This window comes from Phocoena phocoena, chromosome 2, assembly GCF_963924675.1.
Source record: "Phocoena phocoena chromosome 2, mPhoPho1.1, whole genome shotgun sequence".
Classification (NCBI taxonomy): domain Eukaryota; kingdom Metazoa; phylum Chordata; class Mammalia; order Artiodactyla; family Phocoenidae; genus Phocoena; species Phocoena phocoena.
The window spans coordinates 142,201,923-142,224,427 of NC_089220.1; the positions used below are offsets into that span (position 1 = coordinate 142,201,923).

Here is a 22,505-nt window from a genome sequence, read left to right on the forward strand (position 1 = left end):
AACATTGAAAACATCTATTTTATAACTTTTTACTTTGTTTCTGGCATTTTTGTTTTGTAGATTTTATAATATAATAAGACATTATCAGTCTTCAGTCTTATGATGTCATCTTATGACTTGTGCTTTCAATTCCATGTAAAATTTATTTTTCTAGATGGTGTATGATAGAGATGCAGTTGTATTATTTTTTCCATTTCATTAGGTGTTCTACCTTTACACATACATGTTTCTAGGCTCTTCATTTCCATTGGTCTGTTATCAAATAGACCACCACTAGTATACTACGTATGTAATCATTTTTCTTAAGTTGTGTTAATTTCTCAAGAATGGAGTTATGACCTGACACTTGCTGTTTTTCTTTAATTTGATCTACAGTTAACAGAAATAGCTCCAAGTTTGAAGTGCCCTCTCTAGTTTCACTATTCATTCACTTTTTCCTTAGTTTTCTTCCATTGATCATTTCAACTAGGATCTTTTGTGTACATGTGATGAAGTTGCCATTTCATCCAGAAGTGACTCTGCTTCCTGTTTTTATTTGGAAATATTTCGAGTTTAAAGGTAGAAGAAATCTGGTTACAATTTCCTGGTTGTGTAAAGCCATATCTCTTTTTTTTTTTCTTTTTAAATCTTAAAACAAATGTCCAGCATTGTTTTAACTATACTAGGCATTTTATTCCTCTTATGTGCTAAACATTGTACACTTCTTCCCTTTTACTGAAATCATTTGAATTGGAATCACATCTTTGAAGGAGCATCATTTAAAACCATGTGTTACTATATAAAATATAAATTTAGGTCAGTGGGACAGGATTCAAAGCTTATAAATGGATATGATTAGTACCTTATAGAGAAGTTATTATAACCTCCTTTACAGTTAACTAGTTAATAGTATATATAAAAGTTAAATATGCACTTCATACCATACACAAGAAAACCATTTTGATTAACAAAACTATTACTGACAACTACTGTTACCACTACAACCAATTATAACCACCACTGCCACCACCTCCTCTTTTTGAGTGCTCACTCTGCCAGCGACGGTAACTCTTTATTTGATTATCTTACTTAAGGCTCACAGTAACCCTGTGAAAGTACCACATGCTATATATATGGAAACTAAAACTAGGGAGAGATTAGGTAGCTGGCATAAGGTTAGAGCTTTAATTAAATTCAACTCCTTCTGATTCCAAATCAAACATCACAAGAATGCATGTTGACTAAGGAAAGAAAGTTGATGGCAGTTGCAAGATCTCAGAGAAGTGGAAATGAATGGGTTGAAAATGTCTTTTCAGTCCTGCCTTCCGCTCCACACTGCAGCTGTAGATAATGACTTTGGGTTCTCACTTGGACCTCCAGTGGTGCCATTTCCCCCCCTCTACACTCTCCTCCCACAGCATCTGCATAGTTATCTCAGATACTCCTACATGTTACTTTGCTAGGAAGTCTAACCTCTCAATTTCTCTTTCCACATAAACCTCGTAGTTTTCCTGTTATGACATTTATCACATTATATTGTAATTGCCTGTTTATCTGCCTTTGTCCCCCTCCAGATTTTAAGCTCTGAGGACGGGAACTGTGCTCAGGTTCACTTGTTCATTGAAGAAACTTTATGAAAGTGCCTAGTTGTGCCCCTGCCCTTAAAACTAAATTCTTGGAAAACTAACAGAAAGTTGAATAAGTATCAGTTCTTTGAGAGCACTGAAGTTTGTAAGCTCTGAAGTTTAGACACCAAATAGAAAAAGCTCAAAAAGATACTAAAGAGAAAAAATAGAAGCAAAATCAAAAGGGAAACTATAGTCTGGAGAAAAAAAATATGATAAGAGTTAAAATGTTTATTACATGAAGAACTAATAAAAACGATAGGAAAAACTTATGAACCTAAAAGAAGGGTAGAGAAATGCTTAGTTTTCCAAGTTAGAAATCTGGATTTCATCCTCGTTTCTTCCTGTCCCTTCTTTCCAGCTCCTATATAACCACCAAGACTGCTAGCTTACCTCATTTCTCTCTAATTTATCTACTTGTTTCCATATCCACACCCTTCAGAGTAAAGTCTAAGCTTAGCTTGATATCCACATCCCTTGATAATCTCTCTGTTTTCCTTCACCCTCCTGTTTTGCCAGCCCCTTGGTGTATTCTATGCATAAGGTATTCTGAACTACTTTGGGTTCCCACAACACTCCAGCACTTTGTATGTGTTGTGTCCCTGGCCTGGTATTCCCTTCCCCACAGTCCTTCACATCTATTTCTGTTCTAATAGAAAACATTGTTTTCAAATATTTTAATTAATGTGCTTCATCCTTTCTCCTGGGCTAGCATTAGTAGATCCTTTATCGTGGTATAACACACCAAGAGACAGTCAGAAGTAACTTCCCTTTTATTCACTCTGAGTGAATAGTAGGCACCATTCAGGTACTCTGCATTGCCTCCAGGTCCAAGGTGAAATTCCTTCCACTATTTTAATCCTAGACCCTTCCAACTGTGTTAATTCCCTTGGTGACAGCCAGCTCTACTGAGTCATCTGTTTCGCAGGAATGGTGGTCTGGCATAAATGTAAGTGGTCTTGATGCATAAATTGAGACTCCACAGTGACACCTAATTATAGCTCCCTTACCTGGTTCTGGACCCTGAGGGCCACGTTTCCACCTGTTCTGGAATGTAGACGAAGATAGCAAGTCTAGACGGCTCTTTAAAAAAAAAAAAAAAAGGTTTTGATTCTTAAGGCGTTACATTTTCCATTTACTGTAGTCTCTCTTCGGAGAAAAGGACCCCAGATCTTGATGTAACTGTTAGCTGGTTATGAGCTCCATCTGTCCCTACGAGAAGGAAAAAAATCCTGACATGGTGATGTCATTGTTGCAAGAGTTTTCCCCGGGGCCTCCTATTTCACCAAGAAGGTAAAGGGCAGTTGATTTAAGGAACTTGTTTAGCATCATGGACAAACTGGACCAGTCCTCTGAAAACTTCAGCAATACTGGTCTGCATTGGGGATGCTCGGCAGGCAGGCTTGGAAAAGGCCCATTTTATATTTATTGTACCTACCTGCCTGCTCCCTCCATGACAAGAATTATAAAGTGCATGGATCCCCTGATATCCTATGTAGTTGACTGAAAGAGAGCAGAATCTGAGTTTCCAGAAAGGTGCAGAATAAGGGCATAAAATTAAAGTCAGAGGATATGGGCTTCTTTGGTATTCAAAGACAGAAGGGCCTAGAGCAGAAGGTAGTCTTCTGAAACCAAAGGTTTTCTAGGTTCTCACCAACTACTCTGGGAACCTGTACTTTAAAAAAAAAAAAAAGGTTTGGTTTGGTTTGGTTTTGTTTTAATAGTTGTCTGAATCCTCATATCTCTTCTAAAGTAGTGTTTATTGCTCTCATAGGCCTGAGGCCCTGTAGACATCCATGATACATAACTTGCATTTACTATGAAGATTTAAAGGAATCCATTAATTCAGTCTTATTAAACAGTTTAAGAGGAACAGGTTGATGGTTCTGGGTGTAGTAATGTTAAAGTTGTCTTGAAATAAAACGTTGGCAATTAGGAGACCATATTCTAGCTAGAGCAGTAACATGTTTTCCCACGAAGTTTTTTTTAATTCCAGTATTATTTTTATACCGGCAATGAAAGAGCAGTTTACGAATCGAAACTTTCCTGAAGATAGTAATGCTCCTCTCTCTCCAGACAGCTAACAGACTCCTCCCCAGGAAGCAGTGTTAGAATTCAGTAATGATTTCACCATCTTACTGCTGCCGGTGTGCCCTCATCCTAGATTGATTCAACTGGTGCAGCAGGGGGTTGTTAAAGAAAAAAAGTTGTCGACAGAAGACCAATCCATCTCTCAGGGCCCACACAATATTCTCAGTCTCATATCATAAAAGATGTGCTCCTTAATGTTGCTTGTTTCTGGAATACTTAAAAAAAGTTTTTTTTAATTTGTATATAATTTTTAAAAGTTACTTTCCATTTACAGTTATTATAAAATATTGGTTATATTCCCCCTGTTGTACAATAAATCCTTGAGCCTATCTTACACCCAATAGTTTTGTACCTTCCACTCCCCCATGTCTGTATTGCCCTTCCCTCTCCCTACTGGTAACCGCTAGTTTGTTCTCCATATCTGGGAGTCTGCTTCTTTTTTGTTATATTCACCAGTTTGTTGTATTTTTGAGATTCCACAAATAAGTGATATCATATAGTATTTGTCTTACTCTGTCTGACTTATTTCAGTTAGCATGATGCCCTCCAAGTCCATCCATGTTGCTGCAGATGGCAAAATTTCATTCTTTTTTATGACTTAGTAGTATTCTATTTTATATATATATATATATATATATACACACACACACACACACACACCACATCTTTATCAATTCGTTGATGGGCACTTAGGTTGCTTCCATATCTTGGCTGTTGTAAATAATGCTGTTATGAACATTGGGCTTTATGTGTCTTTTCAAATTAGTGTTTTTATTTTTTTCGGATATATACCCAAGAGTGCAATTGCTGGGTCATATCAGTCACATATGCAAATGATGCGACTGATATGACCACAAGGGGTTAATATCCAACATATATAAACAGCTAATACAACTCAACATCAAAAAAACAAAACAATCTGATTTAAAAATGGGCAGAATATCTGAATAGATATTTTTCCAAAGGGGAAATGCCAGTGGCCAACAGGCACATGAAAAGATGCTCAACATCCCTAATCATTAGGGAAATGCAAATCAAAACCACAATGAGATATTACCTCACACCTATCAGAATGGCCATCATCAAAAAGAACACAGATAACAAATGTTGGTGAAGATGTAGAGAAAAGGGAATTCTTCTACACTGTTGGGGTGAATGTAAACTGGTACAGCTACTGTGGGCAACAGTATGGCAGTTTCTCAAAAAAATAAAACCTAAAAATGGAATACTTTGTAAAAAGAAACATTAGAGAGAACCTGGAAAAAATTTTGGTCTGGCAGTGTTTGCAAAATGCTGATTTTTGATTAAGAAAAGTTTGAAGGGTATGGTACACATCCTGGTGAGGGCCTGTGTACCCAGTGGAAGAACTTAGTATTTACTCAGGTGTCACCCCAGCCTGTAAGCTAGAGTTCGCTCACTCAAAATGTCTAATACTCCTTGTTATATAGAGAAGAATCAGGACCAGAGAGGACTTGGATTGTTCATCGTCAGTCAGACAAAAGTTACTGGCATTTGTATAAAAACAAGCTAGAATTCTTGGTGTTTAGTAAATTCCTTTTGCTCCATATTCATCAGCCTGTTTATTCTCTATCTTTTATTTAAGTCATATGCCTTTTTTTAAAACATACATGGAAAAAGCTTTGCACCCTCTTTAATCCTTGAAACAAATTCATTCCATGCTAATTTTGCATATTTTTTTTCTGACCTATCAACTTTTCCCATCCCAAAACTTCTAAAATGATTCCCTGAAGGGAACACATTCTGCAGCTCCAATCCCAGTTGAAAAATGCTTTAGCACGTGAACTTTATGTGAAGGAATTATACCTCCTTGATTGATATAATTGTGATTTAAACAACTGAAGTGAAAATCATGTGATTTAAATAGAAAAAAAAAATGACACAGAATTATATGGAGATTATAACAGTGTAAATTATGTGTGCCAGTAGAGGAGGGAATAAAAAAGGTAATACATCAAATGAATATGGTGACAGTATTCAAATGGTGTGGTTATGGGTTTACGGTGATCTGTTTTGTTTCATTTTTTTTTTTCTAGATTGTACCTGATGGCACTATTTTAAAAACAGAAAGTTTGTTTTAAAGTGTGTTTTGTATAAATATCAAGTTGTACACTTAATAATTATCTGATAGTACATCAAGAAATTCTCAAAGTGATTTTTAAATCATTTTATTGTGATTCAGCCAAATAACTAATGGTTCCTTTCTTAGATTTTTTAATTATATTAAAAAATTTGTTAAAATAGTGGCATATTACAGATAGTGACTTTTTTACTATCTTTGGAGCATAACTTTTTCCATAAAGTCTTAATCTTGACTAGGAATACTGTGGTATTGACTTCTTTTGTTTCCGTTTTTTCATGTTTTTAATCGGTTCACAAATCTGGGCATATCTAAATAGCAAGAATAGATTTGGTGATTTGAACAGCAAAATGTAAACCAGAAGTTTAAAGAGACAGTGTTCAAAATATACTGAGCTTCTGCAGCCTGCATCCCTGGTGAAACAGAGGAGAGACCAGCATTTATCTTTTCATTGAAACCATGTGCTGTGTGTGCAGGAAGGAAATGCATGCTAGTCAGAGGTCAGAAGCAGGATGGATGAGGTTTGAAAGAGAATATTTACTGTGGGGTTTTCCTAAACCCCTAGCCTCATGGGAGATGTTGTTATTTCTAGTAGACTTGGTGGAAACTTGGGCAGACCCAGATGTGTTACATCACGGTACATGGAGGACATTATCAAGAAGCTGTGGCCAGATACAGGTCTCTCTGTGTGCTGGGCTAAGAGGGACAGCAGTGAGTTTAGACCTTGACCAAATAGATAAACCAGAGGCACTGGGAATGAATTGAGCTCCTTGGAAACTTTAGTCTGAAGAGGATCCCCTGCACACAAAAGGTCTAGAAATCATGTCATGAGCTAAACAGTTAAAGGAGCTAATGAGGTTTAGTGTGAGGCAGGAAAGGATTAAAAGGATCTGACAGCTGCCTTTGAAATCCAAAGGGTAGTTGGTAAAAGTTGAAGCACGTTTTCTGTGGACCTTTGGAGAACTGAACTAAGAACAATGTGTAGAGATGGGGGAAACACGTTTCAGCCTAATGTAAGGAAGGTGTTCTTACAGTTGGAGCGATCCCTTAATGTAGTGGGATGGTGAATTCTGGAGGCATTCGGAAGGGGCAGTGGGAGGGGGCTTTTCACACTGTGTGGTTAGATTCAGTTCCCCTCCACCAGGCTGAATGGTCGATTGTGTGGCACCCCGGTGCCCTGTACCTGTACATCCGTTTGTCAGCTGAAGGTAGCAAAGCTGTTTTCTTTGTTTCCTTTTCATAGTTGTTGCTAAGCTCGAGATACAAAAGCAGACTGCCGATTAAATATCCCTGCCCCTTTCTCCTATGTCACCTTACCCTAAAACAGGTAGCCTCCCCTTCCACACCCTCTTCAATTCTTAATTCTTTAACCCCAAAGCACAAAAATCGCCCTTGTGTTTCTTAATTTGTTCTAAAATGTTGTCTGCTCTTACTCTGGATGTGAGGTTCAATATGACCCCTTCATCTCACTTTTTTGGGGCATTCTCTCTGCTCCTATCTGCTCAAAGACAAATATGTATGCTTTAGAGCCTTATGCAACTATCAGCCGGGAGCCTGAAGTGGAGAGTGGGCAAGAGAGGGAGGTGGGGGAATAACTGATACTCTCCTCTCTAAATCCCCTTTACCCACAAGCAAGTAGATTTGGCAAAAGAGATTATTTCAGTAGAGACTCATCTTCATCAAATTAATGTATTTTAAAAACTAAGAGTTACAATTTAAAAAGTAATTCGTATTTTCAGACATATGTTTCTGGACATGATCATTTCTGTGGTCAAAGTAGGTATGTTTTAGCCCAATTTGTTTAGTGTTTTTTCTCTGTGACATATATACTGGGTTGATGTTGTTATTTTTCTAACATAAATTCAGAATTTATCATCTTTTATTGACTCCATGGATCTTTTCCTCCCTGCAGGAATAGGAGGCCTTCAAGACTTTGTGCTGAAATCGGCAACACTGTCTACCTTGCCCTCCTGCACGCCATTTATACCACTCAACTTTGAAGCCACCCCTATTGTGAGGGTTGCTGTTGAACCGAAACATCCAAGTAAGATGACCTTGTTTTTAAAAGCCTGTGATGTTCATTACATTTTTTAAATACTTGCATTTAATGCTTGGTTCCTCATGATTTGTTTCAGTAGTAGACTATGAATTTTCATGAAGGTATATAATAGGAGTAACCTGCCCAGCCATGAGGCCATACAGACCACCAACATTTTGAGGGGAATCTAACCTCTGTCTTAGGAACCGGGAGTCTTTAGGCACCTCCGCCCTCCAGGGAGACCGTATTCTTCTTTATGGCAGAAACAGGGTCATCTCTGCATCCCCCGGAACCCTGGCACAGGGTGGCGTCTCAGCAAAATTCATGTTTTATGTGAATGGTTCTTAGAATCTTATCCCAAGCTCCTTGGTTCAAAATTCATATCCTCTTCCCTCTAGGTTTGCTAGATTATCTGGACACTGAGCATTTCCTCTTTGTTTAGAAAGCACTTCCTGCCTCTTTCTGTCTGGCTGTGTGACACCTACATATGCCAGTCCCTATAATAACTAATTCTTAGTCTTTGGTTTATACCATTTGCCTGGCCAATCTTCATTGACTCTTGTATTTTCCTTCCCATGATTGTCACTAACCCCCCTAGTCCCTGTGACTTGGCTGTTCCCAGTGCTTAGTGGTAGTCAGTGAAGAGTCTCCAGACTGCTTTAAGGAAACCAGAGAACAAATGTGTAAAGTGGCAGTTTAGTTGAGGTATATAATGGCCTCGTTGCCCCTGCATCTGTATATCCCTCCTCTCCCCAGAGCTGGGGCCTTTGGAAAGCTTGTCTCTGCCTCAGTTCCTAAGACATATTCTAGCCATTGAAGATCCCTGGGACCCTTGAGCAGATATGTATTTGGAGGACTGCATCTCTGGCCTTTGGGCTCAGTAAATAGCTGTCTGCCTTGGGCCTCAGACAGGCATGCTTTCTGGGCTGTCATTGTGGACTGACAGTGCCTTTGGTTGTTGCATGGATTTACCCCATTCTGTGTAATGCCTGCTTCCTCTTTGTGGGTTTGTCCAGATCCCGGCCCCTCATGGTTTGTTCTTTTATTCTCCTTGCTAACTGCCTCCAACCCTAAGAAGCACATACAATAGAAGAAAGCTCAATTTTATTGAAGTTGTAACATTTGAGTCTGGCAACCATAATTTATTCTTAGGCGTTTCTAGTATTTATTTAAATCTTATTTCTTACTTTTAAAACAGGGATTAAAGAAATTTAAGCTATAATGTTTTAAGAGAAATGTATAATTTTTTGGAGTCTGTTTGACAGTTGTGTGCTATTCTGTGCTATTATCCAAGCCGAGTAAAAGCCCAGTCCTAAAGGGCCACCTTCTGTACAGCTCTGGCTACATGAGATGAGAGATCCTAGTACCTAGCTTACTTCCTGTCCCGTAGCAGACTCAGTAAGATTAATTGCTGTCTCATAAACAAGGTAATCTAATAAACAGAATTACTTAAGATTGTCCATCTGAGTGCCAAAATTTATTTCCTCATATGTGTTGCATTAGATTTTTCTGGACTTTGTAAAAAATAAACTAAAATGATAGAAGGGGCACCCGGTTTTCTTCATAATTTTAAAAGGAGTATTGCTACTTTTCCCAATCAAGTATATTGTTTTGCTGAATTTGCCATGCGTATTCTTGATTATGTTATTGAAGTGTACGCCATTCTGTATTTCCATGTCTGAAGTTTATACCCATTGTTCTGTCTTCTTGTTATTACAATGTCAACATCTTATTTTACATTTAGAATGTCTGGGAATACTTCTCTTGATGCTAGTCTCATTCCTCTGAGCCCTCAGAGGATATTTATTGTCCCTTTACTCTTTGCCCTAGTTTCTTATGCCCATCCTTACTTTGGGGCGATAGTGCCTCTCTTTACGGATTACATGTCTAATGACTATTGGGATGTCCCACCCTCCTGTACCTCAACTTCCCAGTAGTACTGCCCCTGAGAAGCACTGGGCAGTTGCATTGTTTATTTCTGAACAGAACATGTGTCCCCAGGCCCTCTTTTCATTTTCATGCTGACAAACTGGGTTAACTAATCTAGAAGACAGCCTTTTTACTCTTCTTTTGGTGTGAAGGCGTTCCGAGCATTTGTTCTTCCACTTTTCTTTCTCTGACTTCCTAAGCTGAGGTCCAGATGTCATGGTGGCCGCCACTCTGCTCCATGCCCACGGGGTCTACTCAAAATCCAACACCCAAACACAGAGAACTCCACGTGCCCAAAGCCATTATTATTTTCAGCGTCATCACTGATCCTGACTGTGTGCTACATTCTGAGGATTTGACATTATCTCATTTAATCTTCTCAACAGCCGTGTGCTATTTTTTATCCTCATCTTCACATGAGGTAAACTGAAGCTTAGAGAAGCTAGTTAACTTGCCCACGGCCTTACAGTTAGCAGTTAGTAAGTGGTTGAGTCAGGATTCAGACTCCTGCCTCTGGATCTTTATTTTTAGGAATCCAAGAAATTCTGTTTACCTGAGAGCAGAGTTACTGGTTTCCAGAATTTTTCCATCCTTTATCCATATCAGTTAAGAGAAAAGAGCCCTCTCTGCATATGGTTATATAGATACATGAACTTCTGTGCTGATGTTTTCTGTACCATATGAAATACACACAAGCATAGAAGTTACTGTAAAAATTGAGATGAAAATGAAATAACTGCCTTTAAAATATTCTTATTTGTATTTGATGGAGGTATGCACTGTATCTATAAATAGGTGAATATGTATTATTTATTTATGATTGTGGTTTATAGTTGCATTAGTTATGTAATATTGCTTAACATATTACTCCAAAATTTGGAGACTTGAAAGAACAGTAATCACTTCTTATTTTTCACAGTTCCTTTGGTCAGGAATTTTGGAAGGGTTCAGTTTGGGGATGTCTCACGCAGTTGTAGTCATATATCACAGCAGGCTGCAGCCGTCCGAAGGTTTAACTGGACTTCCACGGTGGTTCACTCGCAGGTGCTCATAAGCTGGTGCTTGCTGGGGACCTCAGTTCCTCCACAGGGACCTCTCCTCGTGGCTGCTTGATTTTCCTAGAGCACCGTATGGTTACTGGCTTTAGCCAGTAGTCCAAGACACTAAAACAGAAGCTGCAGTACCTTTTGTTAGCTAGCCTTAGGAATCACATATCACTTCTGCAGTATTCTATTGGTCAGACAGGCCAAATTTCTTTTGAAAAAGCTTCTTCTTTGCATATTGCTACACTGTCGCCTTTGCCTTGAAGTGACAGATTTAAGTGTGTATGTGAATGTGAGTGGGTTTTTTGTTTTTGTTTTCTTAAGAATTTGTGGACTTCCCTGGTGGCGCAGTGGTTAAGAATCCGCCTGCCAGTGCAGGCGACACTGGTTCAAGCCCTGGTCTGGGAAGATCCCACATGCCGCGGAGCAACTAAGCCTGTGCGCCACAACTACTGAGCCTGCGCTCTAGAGCCCGTGAGCTACAACTACTGAGCCCACGCACCACAACTACTGAAGCCCATGCACCTAGAGCCGGTGCTCTGCAACAAGAGAAGCCACCAATGAGAAGCCCGTGCACCGCCGTGAAGAGTAGCCCCCACTCTCTGTAACTAGAGAAAGCCCACACACAGCAATGAAGACCCAATGCAGCCAAAGATAAACAAATAAATTTATAAGGAAAAATTAAAAAAAGAATTTATTAGGTCCTCATACTGGTAACATTGTTTTGTAATTTGGTGATGGAGAGCTGACAAAAAGCTTTGTCATTTTTTTTTTTTAATTATTCCCTTGGGCTTGTGTGATATGTATTATTAGTGGTCTTCGTGCAAGAATCTTTTTAAGCCACATTTCAAATTCTGTGAAGGTTAACTTAACACTAGATAATATCTGTCCACGGAATTAGGCAAAGGAAAACTACAAATGCTGAAAAGGAAAACATGAGGGTACATCCGTCACCTCCACAAACAGTGAAATCCCACTCCCTGTCTTCCGTCAGCATTTCACGCATCCCACATGTGGCTCATGACCACGACCTGTGAGGGTGCCGACACCCATTGTGGAGTGTGGCTCTATGGCTGTCTGCCTGCAGGCTTCAAAACCAGTGTGTCTGTGACCTTGAGCACAGGTTCCTTAAGCTTCTCTATGCCTGTTTGCTCATCTATAAAATGAGAACAGTAATCATGCCTGCCTCCTAGTTAATGGGTTCCTATACGTAAAGTGCTTATCTGGCACACTTAGCACTATAAAGTGTTAGTTATCATTAAGAAAAGCTTATTTAAAGAATAAACAGATATGGAATAGATATGGGTAGTCAACTTGGGTAGAATATGTTGAAAAACCACTGATTGCAGAAAGCTCCCGTGGTTTGGTTTGTTTGGCATGTTGAAAACCAAGCATTGAGGAATTAACTGAGTCCTTCCTTCAGACGTAGAAGTGAAACAAGACTGCATAAAATTGCCTTCAAAGCCAATGTCTCTGCTAAAGTAGTAACAGGAGAATTCCTGTGACCTGCCTTGAGTGAATAGTGGCCACCACGCATATGAAAGGTGTGAAAAAGCAGCAGCAGAACTCAAGATGTGGATCCAAATCCCTACCTGTACCCCAAGAACTGTAGGGAACAAGCAATTAGATACTGAAAGCACCAGCAGAGTGGAATGCAGAAGGTACCCATAGCTCACGGGATAAAGTGGCTGCTTAGTGTATCCCGCCTGTCACCCAAAGGGCAGCTTTATTCTAAAATCCACAGTTCTGTCAAGCAGTTTCATAAATAATTATTATTTAATTTTTTGCGGTACGCGGGCCTCTTACTGTTGTGGCCTCTCCCGTTGCAGAGCACAGGCTCCGGACGTGCAGGCTCAGCGGCCATGACTCACGGCCCTAGCCGCTCTGCAGCGTGTGGGATCTTCCTGGACCGGGGCACGAACCCGTGTCCCCTGCATCGGCAGGCGGACTCTCAACCACTGTGCCACCAGGGAAACCCAATAATTAATTTAAAATATGAGCTTCTGGTACAGTTTCTTGAATTGAGTATCATATTGAATGCTTCCTTTGCTTATTTGTTGCTTTTATAGTTTTATAGGTACTGTTTGGGAAGAGTTCTGTTACATTTCTAGATATATATACATGTGTAATACATTTAGGTGGATTTACAAGTGTAACGATGGTAGTTTATATTTGCTGAGTGTTTGAAGAAGTGGCATAGATCAGCTTTGGGAGTCTCAGTGATATGTGACACGTGTCTCGTGAGCTATCTGTACAGGTAAATTACTAGAGGGTAGTTTTCTTCACATTGCTATATTATTTGGAAGAACAATAAACCATTATTTTAAGAGTTTATTTCATTATACTTTTCCCTTCAGTTTTCTCACAGGTGTTATCTTTAGATTATATTAGTCCTTATCTTGTATTTAATCAGTATTTCATTTTGTTAACCTAGGTGAAATGCCTCAGCTCGTCAGAGGAATGAAACTGTTAAACCAAGCTGATCCCTGTGTCCAGATTTTAATTCAGGAAACGGGAGAGCACGTTTTAGTCACAGCAGGGGAAGTTCACCTTCAGCGATGCCTGGATGACTTAAAAGAAAGGTTAGGTGATAACAGAGATGAAGAAATGATAGCCCCAAAATCGGTGGGATGCTTTAGCGTTTCCTAAACCCATTGAACTTACGCTGTGGTTTGTCTTTGGAGAAAAATTAAGTGCCCTCAACTTAAACATGAACTGTTATTGTGTTACTGGATCATAGATTTAATTTTTAATAACTGACAAATAGTATTCACTGCTATACTTGCATGATTTTGCATTTTTAGTTTAGTTTAGTTTAGTTTAGTTTACTGTGCCAGATAAGCACTTTACATTTTGCATTTTAGTTTATCTATTTTAGATAATAAAGTAATAATATTTTATTATCATAAAATATTTTAAAATATTTTCATTTTACTTTAAGCATATACAAACACAGCATATCAGGGCAACAAAACAAAATTGTATTTTGTAAACATAGGCTGTAATTAGGATAGACTTCCTTTCCTTATTGATGTGGTCTCTACAGTGTAAACCTTCGGTAAATCTTTATATTTCTCTATCATGGTGATACATAAGTGTCATAAAATAGGCATCCCAAATAACTTTTTGTAAATTATGTTTTTCCTCTTTATTCCAAAGGTAATATATGTTTATTGTAGCAATTAGGGAAATACAGAAGAATAAAAAGAATCATTCAGTTACCATGCAGAGATAACTATGACCATTACACTTGGGTCCATAAATCCCTAGTCTGTTCTATGTGTATTCAAATACCTACAGATATCTATACACAGCTCTGATTATTTGGTTAAGATAAACTTCTGGAAGTATAATTGCTGATTCAAAAGGTGGCATATTATATTGCTGGCATATTTTTTAGGCTTATGATCCATATTATCCTTAAGAAAGGCTGTTCCAGTTTACACTGAAACTAGCAAGATGTATTTGAAAGTGTCTCTTTTCCCAAACTTTTGCCAGCCTTGTATATCATAATTTTTAAAAATTTCACCAACCTGGAAGACGAATAAAAGGTGTGCATTGTTAATATACACTTTCTGTGCTTAGTAATGATACTGAAACGTTTTTTTTTTAATTAATTTTTTATTTTTAGCTGTGTTGGGTCTTTGTTGCCGCGCGCAGGCTTTCTCTAGTTGCGGCAAGCGGGGGCTACTCTTCATTGCAGTGCCCAGGCTTCTCATTGCGGTGGCTTCTCTTCTTGTGGAGCACGGGCTCTAGGTGCATGGGCTTCAGTAGTTGCGGCACGCAGGCTCATTAGTTGTGGCTCACAGGCTCTAGAGCACAGTCTCAGTAGTTGTGGCGCACGGCCTTAGTTGCTCCGCGGCATGTGGGATCTTCGCGGACCGGGGCTCAAACCCGTGTCCCCTGCATTGGCAGGCGGATTCTTAACCACTGCGCCACCAGGGAAGTCCCTGAAACATTTTTTACTTTGTTTATTGGCCATTTGTTTTTCTTTGGTGAATCACCCTGTAATGGCCTTCCTTCCTTTTATTTTTCAATTTTCTGGGACTTTAATAACCATAATTATAATTATAGCTAAAATAATAATTATAAAGAATCAACATGATTACATACTAAATACTACATGTTAGTCACTGTGTTGAACTCTGTGTGTCTCATTTAATCCTTAAAACAACCTAGTAAAATTGGTAGTGGTGGTGGTAGTAGTAGTAATTGTTGTTGTAGTACGGTACTACTCTACTGCTACTACTAATAGTACAGTAGAATAAGAAGAGCTGCTCCTGCAGCACCATCCATTTGGGTTTCTTTAAATGTTTTTATAGCCATAATTAGTGCAAAATTGGAAGGTAGGTTTCTCCATCTCTTTCATGTTGTCACCATTTTCTTAGAATTTCTGAAGGTATAATTACAATGTTGATTAGAGAATAATCCTAATTGGATAAATCATAAGGCCTCATGTATTTTAAAATAGTAACTTAATTCTCAGGGTTTTTTTCTTAACAGTATTGAAATGGTATGTTATTTTTTGGAGTTTTTGAGCTAACTTATTTTCTCTCTTTTCACACTCTTTGCTACCAAATTAAAATTCAATGTTAAATAACCTTACGTTTCTCAGGCCATTAACTCCTCTTTAAAAATAATGCTTTACGGTACTTAGAATTATATTTCAAGTAAAATTCCCCCTTTAAATCTAAAACTGATTTTAATTGAATTACTTATTTGTGGTTGAAATTTTTTAAAGTGACAGCATCAGATGGTGGCAAGGATGTAGAGCAAAGATGTAGGAATTTACCTACACAGCGAGTGGGAGCGTGAGTTGGTACAACTACTTTGGAATGTAGTTTGGGTATTATCTACTAAGGTAGGAGATAATTATTTCCTATGGCTTGGCAAATCTATTCCCATTTCTATTCTATATATACTTAACACAAAGCTGGACAAATGTGCATCAATAATATTCATAGCAACAAAAATTTTAATAGACCAAAACTGGAAAAAACTCAAAATAAAGTGCATAAACAAATAAATTACGGTAAATCCATACCATGGAATTTTATAGAATAATCTCAGTGAACAAGCTAACTACGCAAACATGGATGAATTTCACAACATAATATTGAGCAAAAGAAGACAATTGAAGAAAAAAATGTTTGATTCTATTCATATAAAGTCCAAAAAGCAGGCCAAACTGAACTATATACAGTATGGGAGTTTTATGTTTAGGTGATAAAAAAAATAATTTAAGGGCTTCCCTGGTGGCGCAGTGGTTGAGAGTCTGCCTGCTGATGCAGGGGACACGGGTTCGTGCCCCGGTCTGGGAAGATCCCACATGCCGCAGAGCGGCTGGGCCCGTGAGCCATGGCCGCTGAGCCTGCGCGTCTGGAGCCTGTGCTCCGCAACGGGAGAGGCCGCAGCGGTGAGAGGCCCATGTACCACAAAAAAAAAAAAAAAAAAATTAAATGAAATTAAAACTTTGTTTCCCCAGTTGCACTAGCCACATATCAAGTACTCTGTAATCATAGTACAGATAGAGAACATTTCCATTATTTCAGAAAGATCTTTTGGAGAGTGCTACTCTAGACAGACTCCTAGGTCTTGCCAGCCTCACCATGAACCTCATTAAAGCCAAATCCACTGTCAGGATTTTTTTTTTTTTTTTTTATCTCTTAAGAGTTATAATCATTGAGCTTTTCTTCGCCAGATTCTTAAAGTGGCAGATAATATTTTAAAGAATTCATGTAAAACCTTATTAAAACATTTATTCTCCACTCAAAACATTCTTTTTAAAAAATATTTTAATGCCTATTTTACTTTATTATTATTTTTTTTACATCTTTATTGGAGTATAATTGCTTTACAATGGTGTGTTAGTTTCTGCTTTATAACAAAGTGAATCAGTTATACATATACATATGTTCCCATATCTCCACCCTCTTGCGTCTCCCTCCCTCCCACCCTCCCTATCCCACCCCTCTAGGTGGTCACAAAGCACCGAGTTGATCTCCCTGTGCTATGCAGCTGCTTCCCACTAGGTATCTATTTTACGTTTGGTAGTGTATATATGTCCATGCCACTCTCTCACTTTGTCACAGCTTACCCTTCCCCCTCCCCATATCCTCAAGTCCATTCTCTAGTAGGTCTGTGTCTTTATTCCTGTCTTACCGCTAGGTTCTTCATGACATTACTTTTTTCTTAGATTCCATATATATGTGTTAGCATACAGTATTTGTCTTTTTCTTTCTGACTTACTTCACTCTGCGTGACAGACTCTAGGTCCATCCACCTCACTACAAATAACTCAATTTCATTTCTTTTTATGGCTGAGTAATATTCCATTGTAAAACATTCTTATCTAAATACATGGTTTATTTATTTTGAGAATGAACAAAGCAGTGAGATTCTAGTATATGCAAAGAACTCCCTGAAGGTCTGTTCCCATTAGAGGTGGTCTTTTGAATCTGAAATGAAAGGGGTTTTTGAATTCTGATATAACGTAAATTACCAATATTTCCTAGTAAAATAATTTTTATATTTCTATGTTTTTGCAGAATATTCATTATGTAACATTTCTACATGGGCGTTTTGATGCCAATTTGATTATAACCTTGTGTTATTTCTCTTGACTCTGTAGGTTTGCAAAGATTCAAATCAGTGTATCTGAACCCATTATTCCATTCAGAGAAACAATCACAAAACCCCCCAAAGTTGACATGGTCAATGAAGAAATAGGCAAACAACAAAAAGTTGCAGTCATACACCAAACAAAAGAAGATCAAAACAGAATCCCTGAAGGAATCCAAGTTTACTCTGGTGGGCTAATCACCATGACAACCCCCAATAAACTTGCCACACTCAGTGTTCGAGCCATGCCCCTTCCAGAAGAAGTCACTCAGATTCTGGAAGAAAATAGTGATGTGATTCGTTCTATGGAGCAGTTGATATCCTCTTTGAATGAGGGTAAAAACACTCAGATGATTCACCAGAAGACCCAAGAGAAAATTTGGGAATTCAAAGGAAAACTAGAGCAACATCTAACAGGGAGAAAATGGAGGAACACTGTTGACCAAATCTGGTCGTTTGGCCCAAGAAAATGTGGGCCCAACATATTAGTAAATAAAAGTAAAGATTTTCAGAATTCAGTATGGACAGGCCCAGATGGCAAAGCATCAAAAGAAGCCAGTAGATACCGAGATTTGGGCAATAGCATCGTGAGTGGCTTCCAGCTAGCAACCCTCTCTGGCCCCATGTGTGAGGAGCCTCTCATGGGTGTCTGTTTTGTTCTGGAAAAATGGGACCTAAGTAAATTTGAAGACCAAACAGCAAGTGATAAGCAGAATCAAGAACAAAGTGATCTGGTAAAAGAGGGACAGGGGGAAGGTGAAACCTGTTCTGGTAGAGATGAACACCAAGACCTACAAGGTGGCTGCTCCGAGCCCTTTGAGAAGAGGGCTTCCCAGAAAGGAGAGTCTTCACTCACCGACTGCTATGGACCCTTCTCAGGACAGCTCATTGCCACCATGAAGGAAGCCTGTCGCTATGCACTGCAAGTGAAACCTCAGCGTCTGATGGCAGCAATGTACACGTGTGACATCATGGCCACCAGTGATGTTCTCGGTAAGGCAAGAAAGGTAAAGACTGAGAAATACCATGAATAACAGTGGAAGTCTCTCAGATCAGAAAACTTAAACTCATTTAATATTTTTTTTTTTGCAGAAGCTACCTTATCATATGATTTTCAGGAACTAAGATCTTAGAAAGTCAGAGGCCTTAAATATTAAAATCTTGGGGGCAAGGGAGCGGAAGTTTTGCCAACTTAGGATATTTTGTTTTGCAAAAATAGAAAGACTTTTCTGCAACAGAAGGTCTGGTAAATGAGGTTTAAACTTCTCATATATTTTACCATCCAAACCCGTGCAGTAGTTTTTCACAAGGGAATAACCATATCAGTCTGGGTAACCAAAGTCGTGATAACCATCAGAGAATAAGGTGACATTCTCATACTCCTAACACAAAGGGCTTCTGTGAATTCTGGGTGTCTTCTGAAGAAGAAAATTATTTGGGACTTTATCCACTGCTAACTATTATATCAGATCCTACTGCTGATTTTTCTCTCTTTGGGAGAAGAACCTTTAAGATCTCAGGAGACATTGAACCCTGGCACTTGGTAGCTGTTTTGACTTTTGACAGATTGTACTTCAGTGAGACTTATTTTCTTCACCTCTGAAAAAGAAGGTAATAATTCATTGGAGGTTGTGAAGAGTAGCATGAGAACACAAATATGGGACCTGGAACCATGCCTGGCCACACGGTAGTTCTCTTTACCCTCTTGAGATTGTGGAACTGCTTCAGCGGTGAGGAGGTTATAGAAGGGGGAATTGAGCACTGGATGAGCGAGTGGACCAAATTGTTGTGTTTTCTCGAGCTCTGAGGTCCTTTGAATCAGTATGTGGTTCCTTTACATTCTGTTTGGTAAAGTTCTTTTGCCAATTAATTCCTAAAAGCATAAATCTAAATTGTTGGGGGTTTTCTTCCCCAAAAAGAAATTTAGGCTTGCATCACAGTAAGGTTCCTGTGAGAGGAACGGAGCACCCATAGCAGCATTTCAAAAACAGTTGAGTTAAACACAGGTACATAGGTTTGGTTATTCTGGGACGGCTTAAAGCCAGTATGTGCTGTGAGTCAGATCTGCAGATACGGCCTGGAATATGTGGTGTTTCTCAACCTTACTTGAATACAGCATCCTATTAACATCTCACGGAATCCGTAGCTTAGTTCGAGGAACACCGATCTAGACCATTCCCGGGTGTTCTTCACATTTCCATTGAGAACCTTCTTAATTTAAGAAGGCAGAGGTAGAATTAGAATCAAGCAGTCTTAATTCCTTCAAAAAAAAAACTCAGAAGTCTTCTCCAGTCTTTCCTACGCTGACAGATCCTTATGCCACCTCTGTTTGAATACTTCTGTTGATGGGCAGCTCACAGCCAGTTCCGGGATTAAACTGTCTTTCTCATATTGAGCAAAAAAGTCTTGTCTCCTGCTAGTTTCTCACCATTCATACCACCATTCGTCCCTCTTACATGCAGTAGCACTTCATATATTTGAGGAGAGCATTCGTTTTCTAGCTTTATATGTAGGGGAAAACTCTCCACATCCTTCAGCTGGTTTTCAGGATATGATTTTTTTTAATCCTTCAATTGTTCCAGTTGCTGTCCTTTGGACATACTTCCTTCGGTCAGCCTCCCTCTTAAATAAAGCAGCCATAAACAGCACCCCAGATACCATCTCACCCGTACAGACACAGACACACTGCTACCTCCCGCATGCGGTACAGCATTCTTTTAATGCAGTTCAGCAGTTGCATCTTGTCATTCACTTGTGAGAAGTCAGGATCAACCTCATTTTTATTTTTTTAAATAAGTTTGTCTTTCTATTTTGTTCCCCCAAAAGCTGGATTTAAATCTTAGTGACTGAAATTATGTAGAACTCCTATATTTGCATATGAGTAAACTGAGTCTATACAATTAATTTCTTACCTTAGGTTTTGTGTGTGTGTGTGTGTGTGTGTGTGTGTGTGTGTGTGTGTAAAATACATAATAAGCATTACAACAATAGTGAAGAAAGTTTTGGGTTTTTAATGCCAAGAAAAAGAAGTCTCAACACCATAATTTTTTTTTTTTTTTTTTTTTTTTTTTTTTTGGCTGCGTTGGGTCTTCGTTGCTGTGCACGGGCTTTCTCTAGTTGCTGCGAGCAGGAGCTACTCTTCATTGCTGTGTGCCGGCTTCTCATTGCGGTTGTGGGGCACAGGTTCTAGGCACGTGGGCTTCAGTAGTTGTGGCACGTGGTCTCAGTAGTTGGGGCACATGGGCTTATTTAGTTGCTCCGTGGCATGTGGGATCTTCCTGGACCAGGGCTCAAACCCGTGTCCCCTGCATTGGCAGGCAGATTCTTAACCGCTGTGCCACCAGGGAAGTCCCTCAACACCATAATCTTCACACATTGATTCATTTTTTTATTTTTTTTCATGTGTCCTTTTCTTGTCTGGTGAGAAGTGAAACTCAATAAGTAGTGAATTGATTGTTGTGATGAAGTTGAGGTCCTTTGTGTATATAGCATTCCCCTGATTATCAACTTACCAACCATCTTATAAGAAGAAATAAGCTTAGGTTGATAGGATTTTGTGTTAGAAAGTCCGTGTCATCTCCAAAGGTTTACCTCATGCTTCTATAAATATATACAAATCTTTATAATGTTTTCTTAAAATTCTGTAGGAAATTAGTGTATGGCTTTCTAGTCTGTAGTTTATGGAAACCAGTGCTTTTATCCTTAAAAAAAGTTCATTTATCATTTGCCTTTTACCTGTAGTTTGGCAGTTACCCTGCTATCCACAAGTTCTCAAAAGGGCAAATTTCTCTAGGGCCATGAGATAGAATTCTGGTCTTGGAGACTTGAACTCGTTTAAGAAGGCCAGTTACTTGCTTATCAACTGCTCGGCTATCTTGAACTTCAGCATTCTTCTATCATGTTTGTTCTACTTGCTGTAGTTTCTTCCTCATTCTCCTCACTGAAGAGAATGGAGGTAACATAGGTGTTGAGAACCAACCCTGGACTTCTTGCTGTCCTGTATTAATGTTACACTGGCCTCTTCAAGTTGTAGCTGTGACCCTTTTTGTTGTCTTTAACTCTGTTACTTGGTAGGCTCGCCTTACTCTAGTTTTCAACATCCAGGACATACTACGATCCTCCCTTAGTTGTTTGCTATCTTCTTCTGTCTACTGTGCCTGTCCTCTTAAAATAGGAGTCAGAAGGTACAACAGAGTGCCTTCCATCACCCAACAGATTTATTTTGGAGCTATTTATTTTGGGTGGGGAGGATCTCTCCTCCTTTTTTCTCATTGGGATCATTCATGATTGATATTTTCAGACTCTTGTTACTCCCCAAAGGAATTTTATCATAGGGTTTGTTATAAGCCTGTTTGGTTTTTCTTTTCCTTTATGTGTTTGAAATGAGCCTTCCCAAAGTCTAGGGTCCATGTAGATCTATCTATGTCTGTCTTTCCCTCCCTTATTCCCAGCATAATAGGAACACATATTTCCTCCCCAAATGGCCATCTCTCCTTACATAATCCATTTGGAGCGGCATTTGTCCTTTCTGAGAAGACAGCTTTTCAGCACAACACACGAAGCTAGGTTCAGCTGTTGGCATTTATTGGAAATTCCCAGCAGACTGTTGAGTCACCTTTGTTGAGTCAGTCCTCTGTGTCCATTTTTCCATCTGTGTTAGGATGTCACCACTAGGACCGGACCCTGCATGTGACCAGGCAGTCCCTTGAATATCACTTGTCATCCGGCACTTTGATCTTCATCCTGGTACTTTTCACCTGGCCAGCTGAGTCAGTTCTGGCACTTTCTAGGAATAGATGCTTATCTTAGCCTTCAGGGTTATATGCCCTCTTCTCCCTTAGGAGCAGAATATGTCTTTGCCTTGCCTTATCCAGGTACAAATCTCAACCTTTTATATGTGGATTGGTTAGTACAGGTGACCCTTGAACAACACGGGGCTTAGGGGTGCTGACTGACCACACAGTTGAAAATCTGTATATTACTTTACAGTTGGCCCTCCCTATACATGGGTCCACATCAGTAGATTCAGCTGCGAATTTTGTAGTACTATAGTATGTACTTAGAAAAATCCACTTATAAGT

The 22,505-nt window shown here is 39.1% G+C and overlaps 1 protein-coding gene across 2 annotated transcripts in view; it reads left to right on the forward strand.

The window, feature by feature from the left end:
- EFL1 (elongation factor like GTPase 1) overlaps positions 1-22,505 on the forward strand; it is a 128,499-nt gene that overhangs the window by 84,964 nt on the left and 21,030 nt on the right. For both annotated transcript variants that reach the window (XM_065871813.1, XM_065871814.1), the window contains 3 exons: positions 7,706-7,837; positions 13,238-13,385; positions 17,435-18,417. In XM_065871813.1, coding sequence (XP_065727885.1) covers positions 7,706-7,837; positions 13,238-13,385; positions 17,435-18,417 — 1,263 coding nt within the window. The remainder of the gene's footprint in view (positions 1-7,705; positions 7,838-13,237; positions 13,386-17,434; positions 18,418-22,505) is intronic.